At 46.0% G+C, this 17,325-nt stretch overlaps 1 protein-coding gene across 4 annotated transcripts in view; it reads right to left on the bottom strand.

Moving 5' to 3' along the window:
• Positions 1-17,325, bottom strand: part of HIPK3 (homeodomain interacting protein kinase 3) — a 323,948-nt gene that overhangs the window by 121,704 nt on the left and 184,919 nt on the right. For all 4 annotated transcript variants that reach the window (XM_069223525.1, XM_069223524.1, XM_069223527.1 and 1 more), the window contains exons 7-9: positions 3,593-3,752; positions 2,693-2,816; positions 1,418-1,539 (exon numbers count right to left, since the gene is read on the bottom strand). In XM_069223525.1, the coding sequence (XP_069079626.1) occupies positions 1,418-1,539; positions 2,693-2,816; positions 3,593-3,752 (406 nt within the window). The remainder of the gene's footprint in view (positions 1-1,417; positions 1,540-2,692; positions 2,817-3,592; positions 3,753-17,325) is intronic.

Genomic DNA, 17,325 nt, shown 5'->3' with positions numbered 1-17,325 from the left:
GGGGTGGCTCTGTTCAGGGGTGCAGCAAGGCATTGGGAATCCAGTGCTTTTCCATGGAAAATGGTCCTCATGAAGACAGACTTCAGGCTCTGGCTAGGAAGCCAGATGGGGACAACAAACAGGTAGGTTGTAGACGTGGGGTGCTTGGGGACATAGGTGCACCTTTGGTCCTTTTCTCCAGGGCCCAGGGGAGATGGAGGCAGGGGTGTCCTTAGGCGTCCTGTTTCTCCATCTGGGAGCACTCTTGGTCAAGGGGTCCTGTGTGTTGAGGCTGCAGGCGTTGTCGGGAAGTCCAGCAGGGGTGCACCCTCTTGGTGCAGTTATTAATAAATCCCTCTCTGGCATCAGTGAGGATTTATTAATCTGAGATGTTTGATATCAATATCGCTATGTTCAGAGAAGCTAACATGAAGTTTTGAAACTCGTAGTGACTAGAGTCCAGCACATGAACTTAAAATGTCTCCCCTGGTCACTTTCTATGTCTGAGAATCAACAAAGACATACCAGGGGTATAGCCGCTCATGCGGTGATGCCCTCACATCTAATATAATGTAGCCTGCCTTAGGGCTGTAAGGCCTGCTAGAGAGGTGACTTACATATTTTACATGCAGTGCTTAGGGGACATGGCACACATGCTGTGAGACATGTCATGTTTTCACTTTTGTCTGCACCAAGACACGCAGTCTGCAATGGCAGCCTGTCATGTGCTTGGTGAGAGGTCCCTTTGGTGGCACAATTCGTGCTTCAGTCCTTAGGGACCCTCCTTAGAACCCCAGGCCATAGGTACCAGGGGCACCATTTACTAGGGACTAGTGGGTCCTAAAGGTTTTGTCAATTGGGAAAAATGACTGTGCAGTTTTAGGGGAAGAGATCTGGCACTGGGGTCCTGGTTAGTAGGAACCCAGTGTACTTTCAGAAGAAATTACACCGGAAACCACTAAAAAAATGTGTGAGGGGGTAACCATGTCAAAAGAGGCACTTTCCTACATGTCCCGAATATTGAAGTCCTTGCAATGTATCAAGAGGAAAAATGTAGGGAAATCTGCAGTGTTCCTAGGGGAGGTGGACACTTGAGAAAAAAAAGAGTGTAAGTTGCTGTAGTGATCCTGCTCGCAACTTTTATGCTTGCAAAACAGGACAGTAAACAAGATTTACTTACCATTAATGTATTTTGACAATCAGGCAATCTAAAACGCAATATGTGATTTCCCAAATCGTGTCAAAAGTGCAAAATACGTTTTTCATGTTTCCAATTACTTGTTTTCCAGTACCGTAGAATAAAATACTATACATCACATATAAAGCCTAAAACAGTGTTTGCTTCCATTAGTCCACAATCATTTACTCGGACTAAATGTAAAATTTAAAATAACAGTTTTAACGTGATGACTTAATGAAAAGGTCATGAAAAACAAACCTGTGAAAGAACACTAGGTCTTATTTGAAGAGGCTGCATGCCAGGGGCCTGTGTCAAAGGGACTGCGTTATCAACCCTCATTGCCGAGTAGCTGGTATGCTTTCCATGGTTTGAAGGCATGCCTGGTGAAAAGTAATATATCGTAGATTAACAGATAACAGGAAAAACACAAGTATGTAGCTATGCAACGAGCAGTGCTTGGTTTCTATTTTTTTTTTTGTGAAGGGCAGCAGCCCAATGGTTTTCTGAGAAGCCTGGCTTCGAATGCCAGATTATCTGCTACTTATGACTCCACCTTAATGGTTCTTTCTTCCACTGTCTACATGTATTGTCCCTTTATCTCACTCCAGCAAGTTTCTTCTAATCCAGTCATTGAAATCCGTCCGCCACCTTTTTCCTAATTTCCCAATTCTCCCTTTCCTGCCTTTCTATTTCTTGCTCTGTGTCATTCTGAAAACTACAATTATGTCACACTGCCCAAAAATAAAGGACTATTCTTGTCACCTGCACAAAGTACGAACCAAGAGTGGGAACACCACTTTTCAACTGTGGTGTAAAATTGAACCCAGCCTAAATATCTCACTATAAGATGCAAGGGTAATCCTTATGAACTTCTGCCAATTTACAATGTTGCAAAGTGTGAATTCATATTCACTGTTTTCTGACAGAATACTCCAGTCAGTGAGAATAGGGTTTTTCCCTTGACAACTTGTTGTATTTAGGTGTGTCACTGGTAAGCACACAGGTCCAGATAAGCACACTGAACCATTTGGGTAGGTCGAGAGGTCTGGTGGCTAAAACAGAACACCAAGATACCACAGATTAGGTATAGCAGACAAGTCTGTATAGCAAGATAATACAGTGGTGCCCTTGTTGACATTCATGAGATAACTGGGCAGCACTTATATCTCAAACACATACCATGTAATCAAAGACATATCACTATCCTCTCACACAAATGTAATACAGCAGTGTTGTTAAAACTCAAGGGTATATAAATGTCACTGTTCAATAAGTTATAAAAACAGGCAAAGTTTTTGCTCAAACATATTTCCAAGTGCTGTATAAGCGCTAACAGCCAAATTTAATAACTTGCAAAAAAAAAGAAAAAAGACGATTTAAATCAATATTGGGAGTGGCAATAACAGTACAGTCTATATAAAAGTAGCCAAATTAAAGGCCTGGAGAGCTTCTAAACGTTTGAATTACACGTAGAAGCATGTATAAAGAGCAAAATTAGAAAACGCAGTAAACATCATATCCTCCAAATCGTACCTTGAATTGCTGAGGGACATAAAATCAGTGTGTGCCCAAATGCATCGTTGCAACCAAACTGAGCAGGTCCTCCCTGAAGTGGAATTCCATGCTGCACAACTGAATGGCCCGGTGCTGGTAATGCCTAAAATACACATTATAAAATGAATGAGAATGCTTAGTGATTTAGCGAGTGTACAGCAAACAATACACGGGCTTCACTGAAAAGATATGACCCCCTATCGCCCAACACCGCCATATGATAGCAAGACAAAATAAAAAAGTGATTGCTGGTTAAAGGTTTAGTTCCCTTATGACTGATCTGACCTGCACACAAACCAAAGAGAAGAATGCGCACACACTGGACCTCCAAATTCACAACCCATCCACTTGAGTATATGTTGATTAAATATATCTAACTCTAAAGGCAAGTGTACCTTAATATCCTCAGTCAACTGTGCTTCAACATCTTGCTCTTCTTAATCATAGCCCCGGCCTGTGCAGGGCACACCACCCAATAAAACAATGTAAAGTATAAGTTGCTTGCTTTCTGCTGAATGGGAATACTTGCAGACTTCAAATGTATTCAGGGGTGGGTGGAATGAAGTAAGGTTCAATGGGAGCTAGGGTCTGTGTCTTCTAGTGTGCAGTATATGCATGTACAGGCGTGCATTGTGAGCATCTGCACAAAAATCACAGTGCAAACGTGTTCATTTATCCATTTTCATCCAATGTTAACATGAGATGGATTCATTAAGCACCCATCAGGCATAATCATGGAAATCTGGTATGGGAAAGCAATTATAACTACATTTACCCCTTAACAGTGTACAGCTTTTTTTAAGGATAGTGACCTAGTAATACAACATTCATCCGAACTTCAATATTTGAAGTCTTTAGGAAATATCTGAAGCCTCTCACCTGAGCCCTCACACTGGCAATTTTGGTAAAATTTCCAGAAACATTTGCTGTATTGCCAGAGGCGACTGATCTCATAACTGAAGTTTTATTGCGATTATTTACATCATGTGAGCTGTTTCTGGACTTGCAAACTTCCATGATATGAAAACAAGATTTCACTCTGTAAAGGAAAAGTTGATAAACATTTAGCATTGATCCAGAAATCAAAATATACATTGAAAACCTGTTATGCCTTAATGTACGCCTCAAAATTAAGCTTTTCCTACCCAGAGATAGTTTTTGTAACAGCCAAATGCTGTATCTGTGGCTGCATGCAGCTTTTATGCGAATTATCCAGGAGCTACTTCCATGATAAACCTCTAAACAAATAATTCATCCTTTAGCAAGAGTTCAATGAAACACTCAACTGTGCGTAAAATAGAAAGCATACTACCAATAATTAGATCTATCTGTTGGCTTCTGACCAAGAAGTGGATCCAGTTTAAAAAACACTGCCAGGCGCAAATGACCTTTTGTACACATGAATGAAATGCCTGCCACCACCAGGTTACTTATGACCAGAGTTTGGCTCTCTTTTACAGGCAGAAGAAAATTACGCTCAAAGACAGAAAAAACAAATACTGTCCAGTAATCTCTCTAGTGGTAGGGTCTTCCATTCATGTCTGGAACATCTTAAGTTTATGAACAGACTGAAAGCTTGCAAGGTTTTTGCACCAATATTCTTGCGTGTCCCATCAATTATTGATCAACTGCAAACAAGTAGGTGGTGTCTTGCTCTGTAAGCCACTGGTGTCCCTTCTGGAAAACCAATGGCAACAGTGACCACAGAAGATCAGACAATTGTGCTCCATTACTGGTTTCCTAAAACGTGATTTAAAAAAATAGCCTTGTCACACTTTTAAGCTTTTCCAAAGTTTTTGCATATTGGTGATTTATTTCCATGCATTTGCTAGGACTGCACTCACCTGTTTCACTCAATTGCTACATGGGTCACATAACACTCAGTTTTCCACAAACGTACAGGCTCTTTCTGCACATTTGGGTTCTTCTTGTTCGAGTCAATCAGTATTCAGTTTTATACAAAGCATATTTTAAAGCGTATTTATCAGGAGTTACATTTTCTTCCATTCACACAGATTCATTCATTCATTCATTCATTCAGCCTATGTTTTGTATCCAACGTATTTCACACAGATTATCACTGAGATGGAGTTAAGCAGATTTAGAATGACAAAATACAGAAACAAAAACAATCAAAAGTGCTAGTGACTACTTTATAGGTATGCTTTTTTTGGCTCACATGTGATACATGCTGAATACAGTCAGACAGAATGCATGTACCAAAAACATTTTAGCTGTATTTATTTATGTGAACATAAACCAATTTTGCAAGAGGTGCGCCCCTGAACAAGAAGTCTAGACGAATGGTCTTGCGAGCAGAATCTGGTGCAACTACATGAATGGTCTTGCTAGTGGCATCTGAAACAGCTGGGAAGTATAGCTGCTGTGTACAATTGAGATGCTCGGAGTCCTGTGTGGTTGGAGTCCAATGATAGTAGACGCAAAGCTTCAGACAAGAAGCTTCCCCAAATGCCAACCTACACATTAAATGCTCAGTCTGAAATGTAGAGTTATATAGCGCGGCGTATCAACCATGAGGGTCTCAAGGCGCTGTCCATGGGGATATTAAGTGATTTGCCCAGAACCACACACATCCAACTGAACTGGTAAAAGACAATCCTTAGGCTTTGTGCTCTTTGATAAGGTTGAGTGGAGAGCCTTGGTCCGTTTATGAAACAGACTGGGAAGCTGAGGTCGAGAAGCAACTAGATGCTGAAGGTTTATGTCAAAAGGAAGCCCTTATCTTCAAAGACTAGTAACATTTGCCAAGCAAAGAACGTTTTATAACAACAGGTACCACCTGAACAGAAATAGGGGACTTGGCCTTTAACTTAACTACTTTGTACTGATTAAGCTCCTCATCTGTAAAGTTATCAATGCAATTATTTCCAATAATCAGGGCCTCTAGCAAAGACACAGATATATCTGGTGGCCTGGAGTGACCAATGTTCCCATATACAGCATTTAATTAGACTTCTCAACATCAGCCGTTTCCAAACAGCCATCTCATTAAGATACTTGGATATGTTCGTGCAACAGAAAGGAGCCTGCCTCAAGGAAAGGTCACCATTTTATGTAACTGTAATATTTCTGCTTTCTCGTTAATGTGGGAGAAAGGAAGGCTGTAGATTTCCAGCAATAAACCTGATGCTACATTTTGAGAGCAGAGTTAGTCAGAAACAGAGGGAACCACAAAGATATAAATGCCCCCATTTTCTTGCTAAGTCGCTGGTGGTTTAATGCACAGGGACTGGGGAATGCAATATTCTCTCTAGTAACAAGCCGGACCAATCCCTCTTTGTTACTCATTACACCATATGCATTTTGGGCTCGGTGGAGAGTCACTCAGCACACCCCTGTAGATTGAGGTGCCTGCCAGGGTAGTCAGTATAGAGCCCTGTGAACCAAGATGTCCAAGCAGGATCCCTGATCCTCCGATGTACAATCAGTGTACAAGAGAGCTTTCAAAACCAGAACGAGTAGCATAGTGACTGACGAGCAAGACTGGTCAATCAGAAGATCCATGAGTGTAGTCCATCGAACAACAAGGTACCAGGCATAGACAGTGAAGCAGTGTTCTCTACAGCACCCCCAAAACTAGTCCTGGTGAAATAAGGAAATTCAAGGACAACCAGAGTTAGGCTGCAGGAGTAACATGGTCACCACATACGGGGTAGGGCCTCGTGCAAAACACCCACACTCAAATGCTGTTAGTGAGAGTTGTAGTTAATTACATTTGCCATCTTTGTGATGAAAACATCAAACCCCAAATAATGCAAGCTCTAATCACACGCTATCACTACTATACGCAGTTTTAACATGCTCAACTCAAAAGAGGGGATGGTTAGGGCTCAGGCACCAGAATCAGGCCCTGGGTACCTGCAGTACCAAATACAAGGGACATGCAAGTATTTTAAATGTACAAATCAGGTGTATGACAATTACACCATGTGTAAGGAAATGCCTCCTTGGCATGGTTGCCCCCTGACTTTTTGCCTTTGCTGATGCTATGTTTACAATTGAAAGTGTGCTGAGGCCTGCTAACCAGGCCCCAGCACCAGTGTTCTTTCCCTAACCTGTACTTTTGTATCCACAATTGGCAGACCCTGGCATCCAGATAAGTCCCTTGTAACTGGTACTTTTAGTACCAAGGGCCCTGATGCCAATGAAGGTCTCTAAGGGCTGCAGCATGTCTTATGCCACCCTGGAGACCTCTCACTCAGCACAGACACACTGCTTGCCAGCTTGTGTGTGCTAGTGAGGACAAAACGAGTAAGTCGACATGGCACTCCCCTCAGGGTGCCATGCCAGCCTCTCACTGCCTATGCAGTATAGGTAAGACACCCCTCTAGCAGGCCTTACAGCCCTAAGGCAGGGTGCACTATACCATAGGTGAGGGTACCAGTGCATGAGCATGGTACCCCTACAGTGTCTAAACAAAACCTTAGACATTGTAAGTGCAGGGTAGCCATAAGAGTATATGGTCTGGGAGTTTGTCAAACACGAACTCCACAGCACCATAATGGCTACACTGAAAACTGGGAAGTTTGGTATCAAACTTCTCAGCACAATAAATGCACACTGATGCCAGTGTACATTTTATTGCAAAATACACCCCAGAGGGCACCTTAGAGGTGCCCCCTGAAACTTAACCGACTGTCTGTGTAGGCTGACTAGTTCCAGCAGCCTGCCACACTAGAGACATGTTGCTGGCCCCATGGGGAGAGTGCCTTTGTCACTCTGAGGCCAGTAACAAAGCCTGCACTGGGTGGAGATGCTAACACCTCCCCCAGGCAGGAGCTGTGACACCTGGCGGTGAGCCTCAAAGGCTCACCCCTTTGTCACAGCCCAGCAGGGCACTCCAGCTTGCTGGAGTTGCCCGCCCCCTCCGGCCACGGCCCCCACTTTTGGCGGCAAGGCTGGAGGGAACAAAGAAAGCAACAAGGAGGAGTCACTGGCCAGTCAGGACAGCCCCTAAGGTGTCCTGAGCTGAGGTGACTAACTTTTAGAAATCCTCCATCTTGCAGATGGAGGATTCCCCCAATAGGGTTAGGATTGTGACCCCCTCCCCTTGGGAGGAGGCACAAAGAGGGTGTACCCACCCTCAGGGCTAGTAGCCATTGGCTACTAACCCCCCAGACCTAAACACGCCCTTAAATTTAGTATTTAAGGGCTACCCTGAACCCTAGAAAATTAGATTCCTGCAACAACAAGAAGAAGGACTGCCTAGCTGAAAACCCCTGCAGAGGAAGACCAGAAGACAACAACTGCCTTGGCTCCAGAAACTCACCGGCCTGTCTCCTGCCTTCCAAAGAACTCTGCTCCAGCGACGCCTTCCAAAGGGACCAGCGACCTCTGCATCCTCTGAGGACTGCCCTGCTTCGACGACAACAAGAAACTCCCGAGGACAGCGGACCTGCTCCAAAAAGACTGCAACTTTGTTTCAAGAAGCAGCTTTAAAGAACCCTGCAACTCCCCGCAAGAAGCGTGAGACTTGCAACACTGCACCCGGCGACCCCGACTCGGCTGGTGGAGAACCAACACCTCAGGGAGGACCCCCGGACTACTCTACGACTGTGAGTACCAAAACCTGTCCCCCCTGAGCCCCCACAGCGCCGCCTGCAGAGGGAATCCCGAGGCTTCCCCTGACCGCGACTCTCTGAAACCTAAGTCCCGACGCCTGGAAAAGACCCTGCACCCGCAGCCCCCAGGACCTGAAGGACCGGACTTTCACTGGAGAAGTGACCCCCAGGAGTCCCTCTCCCTTGCCCAAGTGGAGGTTTCCCCGAGGAAGCCCCCCCTTGCCTGCCTGCAGCGCTGAAGAGATCCCTTGATCTTTCATAGACTAACATTGAAAACCCGACGCTTGTTTCTACACTGCACCCGGCCGCCCCCGCGCTGCTGAGGGTGAAATTTCTGTGTGGGCTTGTGTCCCCCCCCGGTGCCCTACAAAACCCCCCTGGTCTGCCCTCCGAAGACGCGGGTACTTACCTGCAAGCAGACCGGAACCGGGGCACCCCCTTCTCTCCATTCTAGCCTATGCGTTTTGGGCACCACTTTGAACTCTGCACCTGACCGGCCCTGAGCTGCTGGTGTGGTGACTTTGGGGTTGCTCTGAACCCCCAACGGTGGGCTACCTTGGACCAAGAACTGAACCCTGTAAGTGTCTTACTTACCTGGTAAAACTAACAAAAACTTACCTCCCCCAGGAACTGTGAAAATTGCACTAAGTGTCCACTTTTAAAGTAGCTATTTGTGAATAACTTGAAAAGTATACATGCAATTGAAATGATTCAAAGTTCCTAATGTACTTACCTGCAATACCTTTCAAACAAGATATTACATGTTAAATTTGAACCTGTGGTTCTTAAAATAAACTAAGAAAAGATATTTTTCTATAACAAAACCTATTGGCTGGATTTGTCTCTGAGTGTGTGTACCTCATTTATTGTCTATGTGTATGTACAACAAATGCTTAACACTACTCCTTGGATAAGCCTACTGCTCGACCACACTACCACAAAATAGAGCATTAGTATTATCTATTTTTACCACTATTTTACCTCTAAGGGGAACCCTTGGACTCTGTGCATGCTATTCCTTACTTTGAAATAGCACATACAGAGCCAACTTCCTACACCATGTTTTAGGGGAAAGCACAGGTCATTTAGAACTGGTTAGCAGTGGTAAGGTGCAGAGTCCTACAAGTCAACAAACAGGTTCAGAAAATAGGAGGGGGTGAAGGCAAAACATTTGTGGGTGAACCTGCAGAGAGCACCAAGTCCAACAAGTTTCTCTGGGGCCTGGAAAGAACATTATTAGTTTCCAATCAAGAAGAACAGACAAGAATGCTATATACAGCCCTTTACAGAGTTCCTTACTGATTATTTCAGCTGATAAAAGATGTGGATTAATGAGACTGAAAAATCTTGAAATAGTCACAGAGCGAACCCCGATGCTTGCTTGCTTAAGGCCTGATTGTTCCAACTGCAGCAGATGGTAAACTGTGGTGTAAATATTGGGCCAAAACCTTTAAATAGACATCATAAACAGAAGCACTTCCATTTGGCTTGATAAATCTTAGTTGAAGAGGAGCACTGGTCTGCGGCAAAATATTTTGCCAATCAGGTGGGATCTCTAAGTATGTAAACACCAGGTTTTAAGGGGTCGTGCTGACGAGTGCAGGGATGCTTGTTTTTTGTAAATAATCTGACCGTTTTACTCGGACGCAAGGTTGTGGCCTGTTCACAAAGGAAAGGGTGGGGCACCACAAGCTGTGGAACTTGGAAAAAACAGTACTGGCAATCCCACGCTGGAGCTAGGAGTGCCATCAAGACTTGCTTGAATTTGCTGTGAATTCTCGGGAAGATTGGAAGTAGTAAAAAAGCATAAGCAAGGTCTGGAAGAGATAGATCGAAAATGCACCCCCTCTCTAAACCAAATATCAAAGACTCCTAAAGAAAGTACAATATTTCATGTTCAACTGCATCTCAATCAAATCCAGATGTAACTCATTTGTGGGAAACATTGGGGGTTGTGGTGACGGCATCTGCCTATATTTTGATGTTTTCTGGAGATGTTCTCACAGTGATATTCTATTGCCCAGTACCTATAGTGCTGCACTTACTCTGAAAGTGGAAGGAACTTTGTGAAACCTAGTTTATTTGTAAAACACGGAGGTGGTGATATCTGTCCTCACCAACTCTGATGAGATCTACATTCCTGCTGGATTACCCTGATTTCTTGTACATTAATGACTTTCTCATGGGTCCACCAAGGATCTCGTTTCGAAGCTTATAAAGAGACACGTGCAGTCATGGCATAATGAGTCTCTTTAAATAAAGGCTCTGCATATGATTGATTTACTCATAAAAGCCGTTTTTTATTTTATTTTCTTAAACAATTGCTCAGTAAACAGATACACTGATTGATCATTTGTATAATATCAGAAGATGAGCAGACAAAATCACATGCATAGAATAATCAATATGTACTGTAAGTTTCCAAAGTACCCTTGTGTGGGTATCCACAACAGTAGGGATAAGCATTGAAACGTGATACTCCCTTCCACCTATGCAGCTTTTCCTGTAGTTAGTAGCCTCTGTATATGCTACCTATCCCGGATCTTCTCCCATTTATTAGGGCAGCCCCTACTTTGATATACAACCTGTTTTCCTCGGCGGCACTAATCCATGTCTTTCTCACAGTCTTTAACACCGGGAGTTATGGCTGCTCCCCAGGCCCTCCCAATATTACACTTAGCCACCACAGTGGCAACCACCGGCCACATCCTCTTGTATAGGGGCCAGACCTCTTCTCCAGTGATATTAATAAGATGCCACCTAGCCTCCAATGGAACAGTCAGTGACCTGGGCCATTAACTGTGCCACTTCTGCCCAGTAACACTGGACCTCGGGGCAATCCCACATAATGTGAAAAAAGGTTCCATCACAGCCACGGCCTCTAAAGCATGAGGCCATTCCACACATCTCAATTTGTGTCTAAGTGTTCTAGAAAAGTAGGATCTATGAAGTATTCTTAACTGAACTAGGCCCACACTGCCACTTCCCTAGGGCTCTGTATCACTTCAGCCCAATCATCGTCTTCAATCAGCCCGATATCTCTTTCCAATGTTTGTCTCAGAGCTTTTTGTGGGTCCGGGGAGTTATTTGCTAGTTTTTTTTTTTTAATAGATAAGAGTGATGGCTTTGTCTGTTATGGGGTCCAGTAACAAGCTGTCTTCCAATGGTGCCGCCTCAGGCAGTTGCTCCCCCTCCGAGATATGTCATCGGAGAGCATGTCTCAACTGTGAACACCAGAAATGTTCAGTCTCTGCCAAATCAAACTCCTGCTGCAGTTCCTCGAAATGTAAACATTGCCGGACCCCTCCAGATGTCGCCCAAGTGCTCTATGCCCAATAGTGCCCATCTTGAGAAACTCTTGAGGTTTGCCACTTCCCTCAGTAGGTAGCTGCTCCATGGGTGGCCCTGTTCATTAGCCTATACCCAAACCCCAGGTACCTTGTGGATTCATGTAAAAGCCTCACTACTGTCTGTGTGAGCATCGGTAGCGCTTAGCTCAGCCTCCTCCGGGAGAGTACCTGTGGGTAGCTGCCGTTTCCATGGCATCTCGGTCTTCACGGAGGGCTATCTCTGAGCGATCAGCAAACACACAGTTGTTGACCACCACTAACTGTGCAGCCCAATATTCGAGGATATCTGGGACTGCCAGTCCCCCATCATATATTCCTCTTTGGAGTTTACAGAGTTCTATCCTCGAACTGCCCTGATCCCACAGTAGCCGTCTTACCTCAAGGTCAACTTTCTTAAAAACAAAAGTCTGGTGGGATTTTATAAGGAGTGTTCTGTAAGGCATAGTACTCGATGGAGGGCTGCCGTTTTAAAAAGTACTGCTCTGCCCATCAGCGACAGAGGCAGCGTCCTCCAAAGGGCAGCGTACCTACAGAGGCAATCTAACTGCGGGAATAGGTTGGATTCTAGAAACTCTTCAGCATATACCAAGATATTAAAATTTGTCATGCACAACTGGAGCCGAACAGCCTGACGGAAGCCTAGGGGTTCCTCCCACTAGCGGGAATATGAGGGACTTGTCCCAGTTGATCTGGAGTTTTCCCCCAAAATTTGAAAGATGTGTAGTTTCCGATCTACTGTGTGGCTGGGCTATGTACCATAAAGTCATCAGTATAAAGGAGATACGCTCTTCCCTATCGTCATTCATATCCACTCACTATATAAGTGGGTCCTGCTATATTCAGGACGCTAGGGGTTCAAGCACCAATGCAAAGATCATAGGGGACAGTGGACATCCCAGTCTCGTGCCCTTTTTTAGGACGGAGGTTCAGCACAGCACACCGTTGACTCACACTCTTGCCAGTGGGCCCTTGTAGAGGAGTCTATCCCAACCAAAGAATCTAGGGCAAAAGGTATTATGTTACTTACCCTGCAAGCATCTGTCTGCAGCATGCAGTGCTGTAGATTCACATGCTCTGCACACTCCTGAAATCTAGTGTTGGGTCCAGAGTGGTGCAGTTTTTTTATTTTTTTTGGAGAAGTGTTCTGAGTCACGAGATCGAGTGACTTCTCTCAATGATATTGCACATGGGGAGTGACTCCTTTGTTAAGATTGTTTTCCGGCAGGCGGATGGGAAAAGTGTAGAAGAACGAGTTACTTACCTTCGGTAACGACTTTTCTGGTGGATACATTAGCTACCTGTGGATTCCTCACCTAATGAATACTCCCATGGCGCCAGCATTCGACGGAAATCTTCTTACTAGTCTCTGCACGTCGACGAGGACGTCACTCTTGCCCGTCTGACGTCATACAGGCAATAAGAGGTCCTCGCCGACGTGCCGATGACAGTACCAATATTTTTTACGTGCATGAGAATAATAATAACCCAATGTAATGAAAGAGCAAAGCAACATCTCTTAATATTGTAAATCACACAACATTGCAATAAAATAGCTGTAGATTTAATATAACCTTTTTTTTTTTTTTTAACAAATAAATATATTTATACATACGAATCATGTATATACACAATATATATAGATTTATATATAAATATACACATATATACAAATATCATATATGCAAAATGTATTGCAACTTTGAAGACCAAAAGGAGCACACTCAAGGATTGCTTGGAGAGACCAAAAAGGCAACGGGGAGGCGGGTGGGACCGTGAGGAATCCACAGGTAGCTAATGTATCCACCAGAAAAGTCGTTACCAAAGGTAAGTAACTCGTTCTTCTGATGGATACAACTACCTGTGGATTCCTCACCTAATGAATAGAGTCCCAAAGCAGTACCACGCCCGGCGTGGGTGCCTAAATGGTCAAACCAAGAAATCCTGCAGCACTGACCGTGCAAAATGACCGTCCCTTCTGACCTCAGAGTCCAAACAGTAATGTTTCACAAAAGTGTGAAGGGACGACCAAGTTGCGGCCTTGCAGATGTCAACCACAGGAACACCCCTGGCCAAGGCCAAAGAGGCCGACTTAGCTCTGGTGGAATGAGCTCTAATGCCCTCAGGCGGATCCTTCTTTGCCAAAGAGTAACAGATTTTAATGCAAAGAACAACCCACCTGGAGAGTGTTCTCTTGTGGACTGCCTTTCCTCTCCTCTTGCCCACGTATCCAACAAACAGCTGATCCTCCAGCCTGATATCCTTCATTCTGTCGATATAAAAGCTCAACGCCCTTTTTGGGTCCAGGCGATGTAGTCTTTCTTCCTCCTTTGAAGGATGAGGCGGAGGATAAAACGTGGACAAAGTAATTGTCTGAGCCAAATGGAAGGGTGAAACAACCTTCGGAAGGAAAGCAGCCTTGGTCCTCAACACCACCTTATCCCCATAAAACGTTATATAAGGGGGTTTAACCGATAAGGCCTGCAACTCACTCACTCTCCTTGCAGATGTTATAGCTACCAGGAATACTGTTTTAATAACCAAATACCTTAAAGGGCAAGAATGCATAGGCTCAAAAGGGGACCCCATAAGGAAAGTCAGGACCAAGGACAAATCCCATTGAGGCATAACGAATGGTTTTGGAGGATATTGATTCAGAAGACCTTTCAAGAATCTGAGAACAATAGGGGATTTAAATAACGACGGTTGGTCTGGAAGACAAATGAAGGCTGACAAGGCCGACAAATAACCCTTAATGGTAGCCACTGCACAACCTTTCTGCGCTAGAGACAGTGCAAAAGACAAAACATGTGACAGATGAGCATGTAAGGGATCAATCTGTCTCTCTCCACACCACATAACAAATTTAGACCACCTATTAGCGTAGATAGATTTAGTGGAGTGTCGCCTGGCCGCTAAGATAACATCCACTACATCAGGCGGGAGAGAGAAGGAACTCAGGTTGCCCCGTTCAATCTCCAAGCATGTAGGTGCAGACTCTGGAGGTTGGGGTGTAAAACCTGCCCCTGCGACTGCGAGAGGAGGTCTGCCCTGAGAGGGAGACGGAGCGGAGGGCACAGTGAGAGTTGGAGAAGGTCGGAGTACCATACCCTCCTTGGCCAATCCGGAGCTATTAAGATGACTTGGGCCCGGTCTTGGCGAATTTTCCTCAACACTCGAGGAATCAAGGGTATGGGGGGAAACGCGTAAAGCAACTGGTCGCACCAGGTTATCTGAAACGCGTCCCCCAACGCTCCCTGCATCGGATACTGGAGGCTGCAGAATAACGGGCAATGCGCGTTCTCCCAAGTGGCAAACAGATCTATCCGAGGAAAGTAGTGGTAGTATTGTCCGTCAGGACCTGTACCGACTGACCACGAAGGGATGGGAGGAAGGCCTTGAGAGCCAGCCGTACAGCCCGTAACTCCAACAGATTGATATGAAACACCTCTTCCTCTGGAGACCAAAGCCCTTTGATCTCCAGATCCCCCAGATGAGCTCCCCATCCTAGGGTGGAAGCATCCGTTATTACCGTGGCCACTGGTGGCGACTGCGCGATCGGCTTTCCCTGTGAAAGATTGTTGCCCGCAATCCACCACTTCAATTCCACAGCAGCATCTCTGGAGATCTTGACAGTACCTTCTAAATCTCCCTTGTGTTGAGACCACTGCCTTCGGAGGCACCACTGAAGAGCCCTCATGTGCCAGCGAGCATGCGTGACCAACAGAATGCAGGAGGCGAACAGACCGAGCAGACGAAGGACCTTGAGGACTGGAACTACCGCTCCATTTCGAAACATTGGAACCAATTCCTGAATATCTTGAATCCGCTGAGGCGGAGGAAAGGCTCGACTCAATGTTGTATCCAGTACTGCCCCTATGAACAGGAGGCGCTGAGAGGGCTCCAGGTGAGATTTGGGCACGTTCACCGAAAAGCCCAGGTCGAACAACAACTGGGTTGTTGACTGCAGATGATGCAACACAAGCTCCGGGGACTTGGCTTTGATCAACCAGTCGTCCAAGTAAGGGAATACTGCTATCCCCTTCCTTCTGAGCTCCGCCGCAACCACTGACATCACCTTTGTGAAGACTCGAGGTGCTGAAGTAAGACCAAACGGGAGGACCGCAAACTGATAGTGCTGCGACCCTACCACAAACCGGAGATACTTCCTGTGCGACTTGAGTATCGGGATATGAAAGTAAGCATCCTGCAAGTCGACAGACACCATCCAATCTTCCTTGTTCAACGCCAAAAGCACCTGTGCTAGGGTCAGCATCTTGAACTTTTCCTGTTTGAGGAACCAATTCAAGATCCTCAGATCCAGGATTGGTCTCAACTGACCATCCTTTTTGGGAATCAGGAAGTATCTTGAGTAACAACCTCGACCCTTTTCCTGCTCTGGGACCAACTCTACCGCGCCCTTTGAAAGGAGGACTTGAACCTCCTGTTCTAGCAACAGGAGGTGTTCTTCTGAACAATAAGATGGGCGGGGCGGGATGAGGGGCGGGAACTCCCGAAAGGGAAGGGCGTAGCCTTTTCCCACAATGCCGAGAACCCAAGTGTCCGTTGTGATAGACTTCCACTTGTGGAGAAAATGCTGTAATCTTCCCCCTACAGGAGAGGAGTGAGTGGGAAACGGTGGAAGCCTAAGGCTGCTTCCCCTGCTGCACCCCTCCAGAGGACGAGGAAGAGGCAGAGTGCTGTTGAGAGGCTCCTCTGGTACGGACCCCACCCCTCCCCCTCCCTCTAAATGACCTATAGGGGAGGGAAGAGGCGGGTTGCTGGAACCTCCCCCGAAAGGAAGAGGAATAAGAGCCACGCCCAAATCCCCGAAACCTCCTGAAAAATCTAGAAGAGGCAGAGGAAGAAGGAGCTTGCAGTCCTAACTGTGGCTCTGCTGTGCTCTCCTTAAATCGTTCCAAGGCCGAATCTGCCTTGGCTCCAAACAGTCTGTCCCCATCAAACGGGAGGTCCAGCAGGGTCGACTGCACATCCGCAGAGAACCCTGAGTTTCGGAGCCAGGCCTGTCTTCTTGCCACCACAGCCGTGCCCATCGCCCTGGCCACCGAGTCGGTCGTGTCCAGCCCAGACTGGATAATCTGGGTCACGGCAGCCTGGGCGTCCGAGACCACATCCAAGAGACCCTGGGGAAGCTCCGTAAATTAAGACGAAATATCATCCATCAGAGCATGGATGTACCTCCCCAGAATGCACGTTGCGTTGGTGGCCTTCAACGCCAAACTGCATGACGAAAATATTTTCTTGGACTGCGCATCCAGTTTCTTGGAGTCTCTGTCTCCAGGCACCGTCGGGAAGGAACCAGGCGCTGACTTTGAGGAACAGGAGGCTTGCACCACCAAGCTCTCCGGCGTAGGGTGTCTAGAGAGAAAGCCAGGGTCAGATGGTGCAGCTCGATACCTCCTGGCCACAGCCCTATGAACGGCCGAGGAAGACACCGGCTTCTTCCACACCTCCAACACCGGATCCAGCAAAGCCTCATTAAATGGCAAGAGAGGCTCAGCTGCAGCAGAGGCCGGATGCAATACCTCTGTCAGCAAATTCTGCTTCGCCTCTGCCACTGGCAAAGGCAGGTCCAAAAAGCTCGCTGCCTTCCTCACCACAGCATGAAAGGAAGCAGCCTCCTCCGTATATTCCCCTGGAGATGAAAGGTCCCACTCAGGGG

Source organism: Pleurodeles waltl, chromosome 3_1 (genome assembly GCF_031143425.1).
Source record: "Pleurodeles waltl isolate 20211129_DDA chromosome 3_1, aPleWal1.hap1.20221129, whole genome shotgun sequence".
Taxonomy (NCBI): Eukaryota; Metazoa; Chordata; class Amphibia; order Caudata; family Salamandridae; genus Pleurodeles; species Pleurodeles waltl.
The sequence above is the reverse complement of the archived record's forward strand: the minus strand, read 5'-3'. Positions and strand labels throughout refer to the sequence as shown.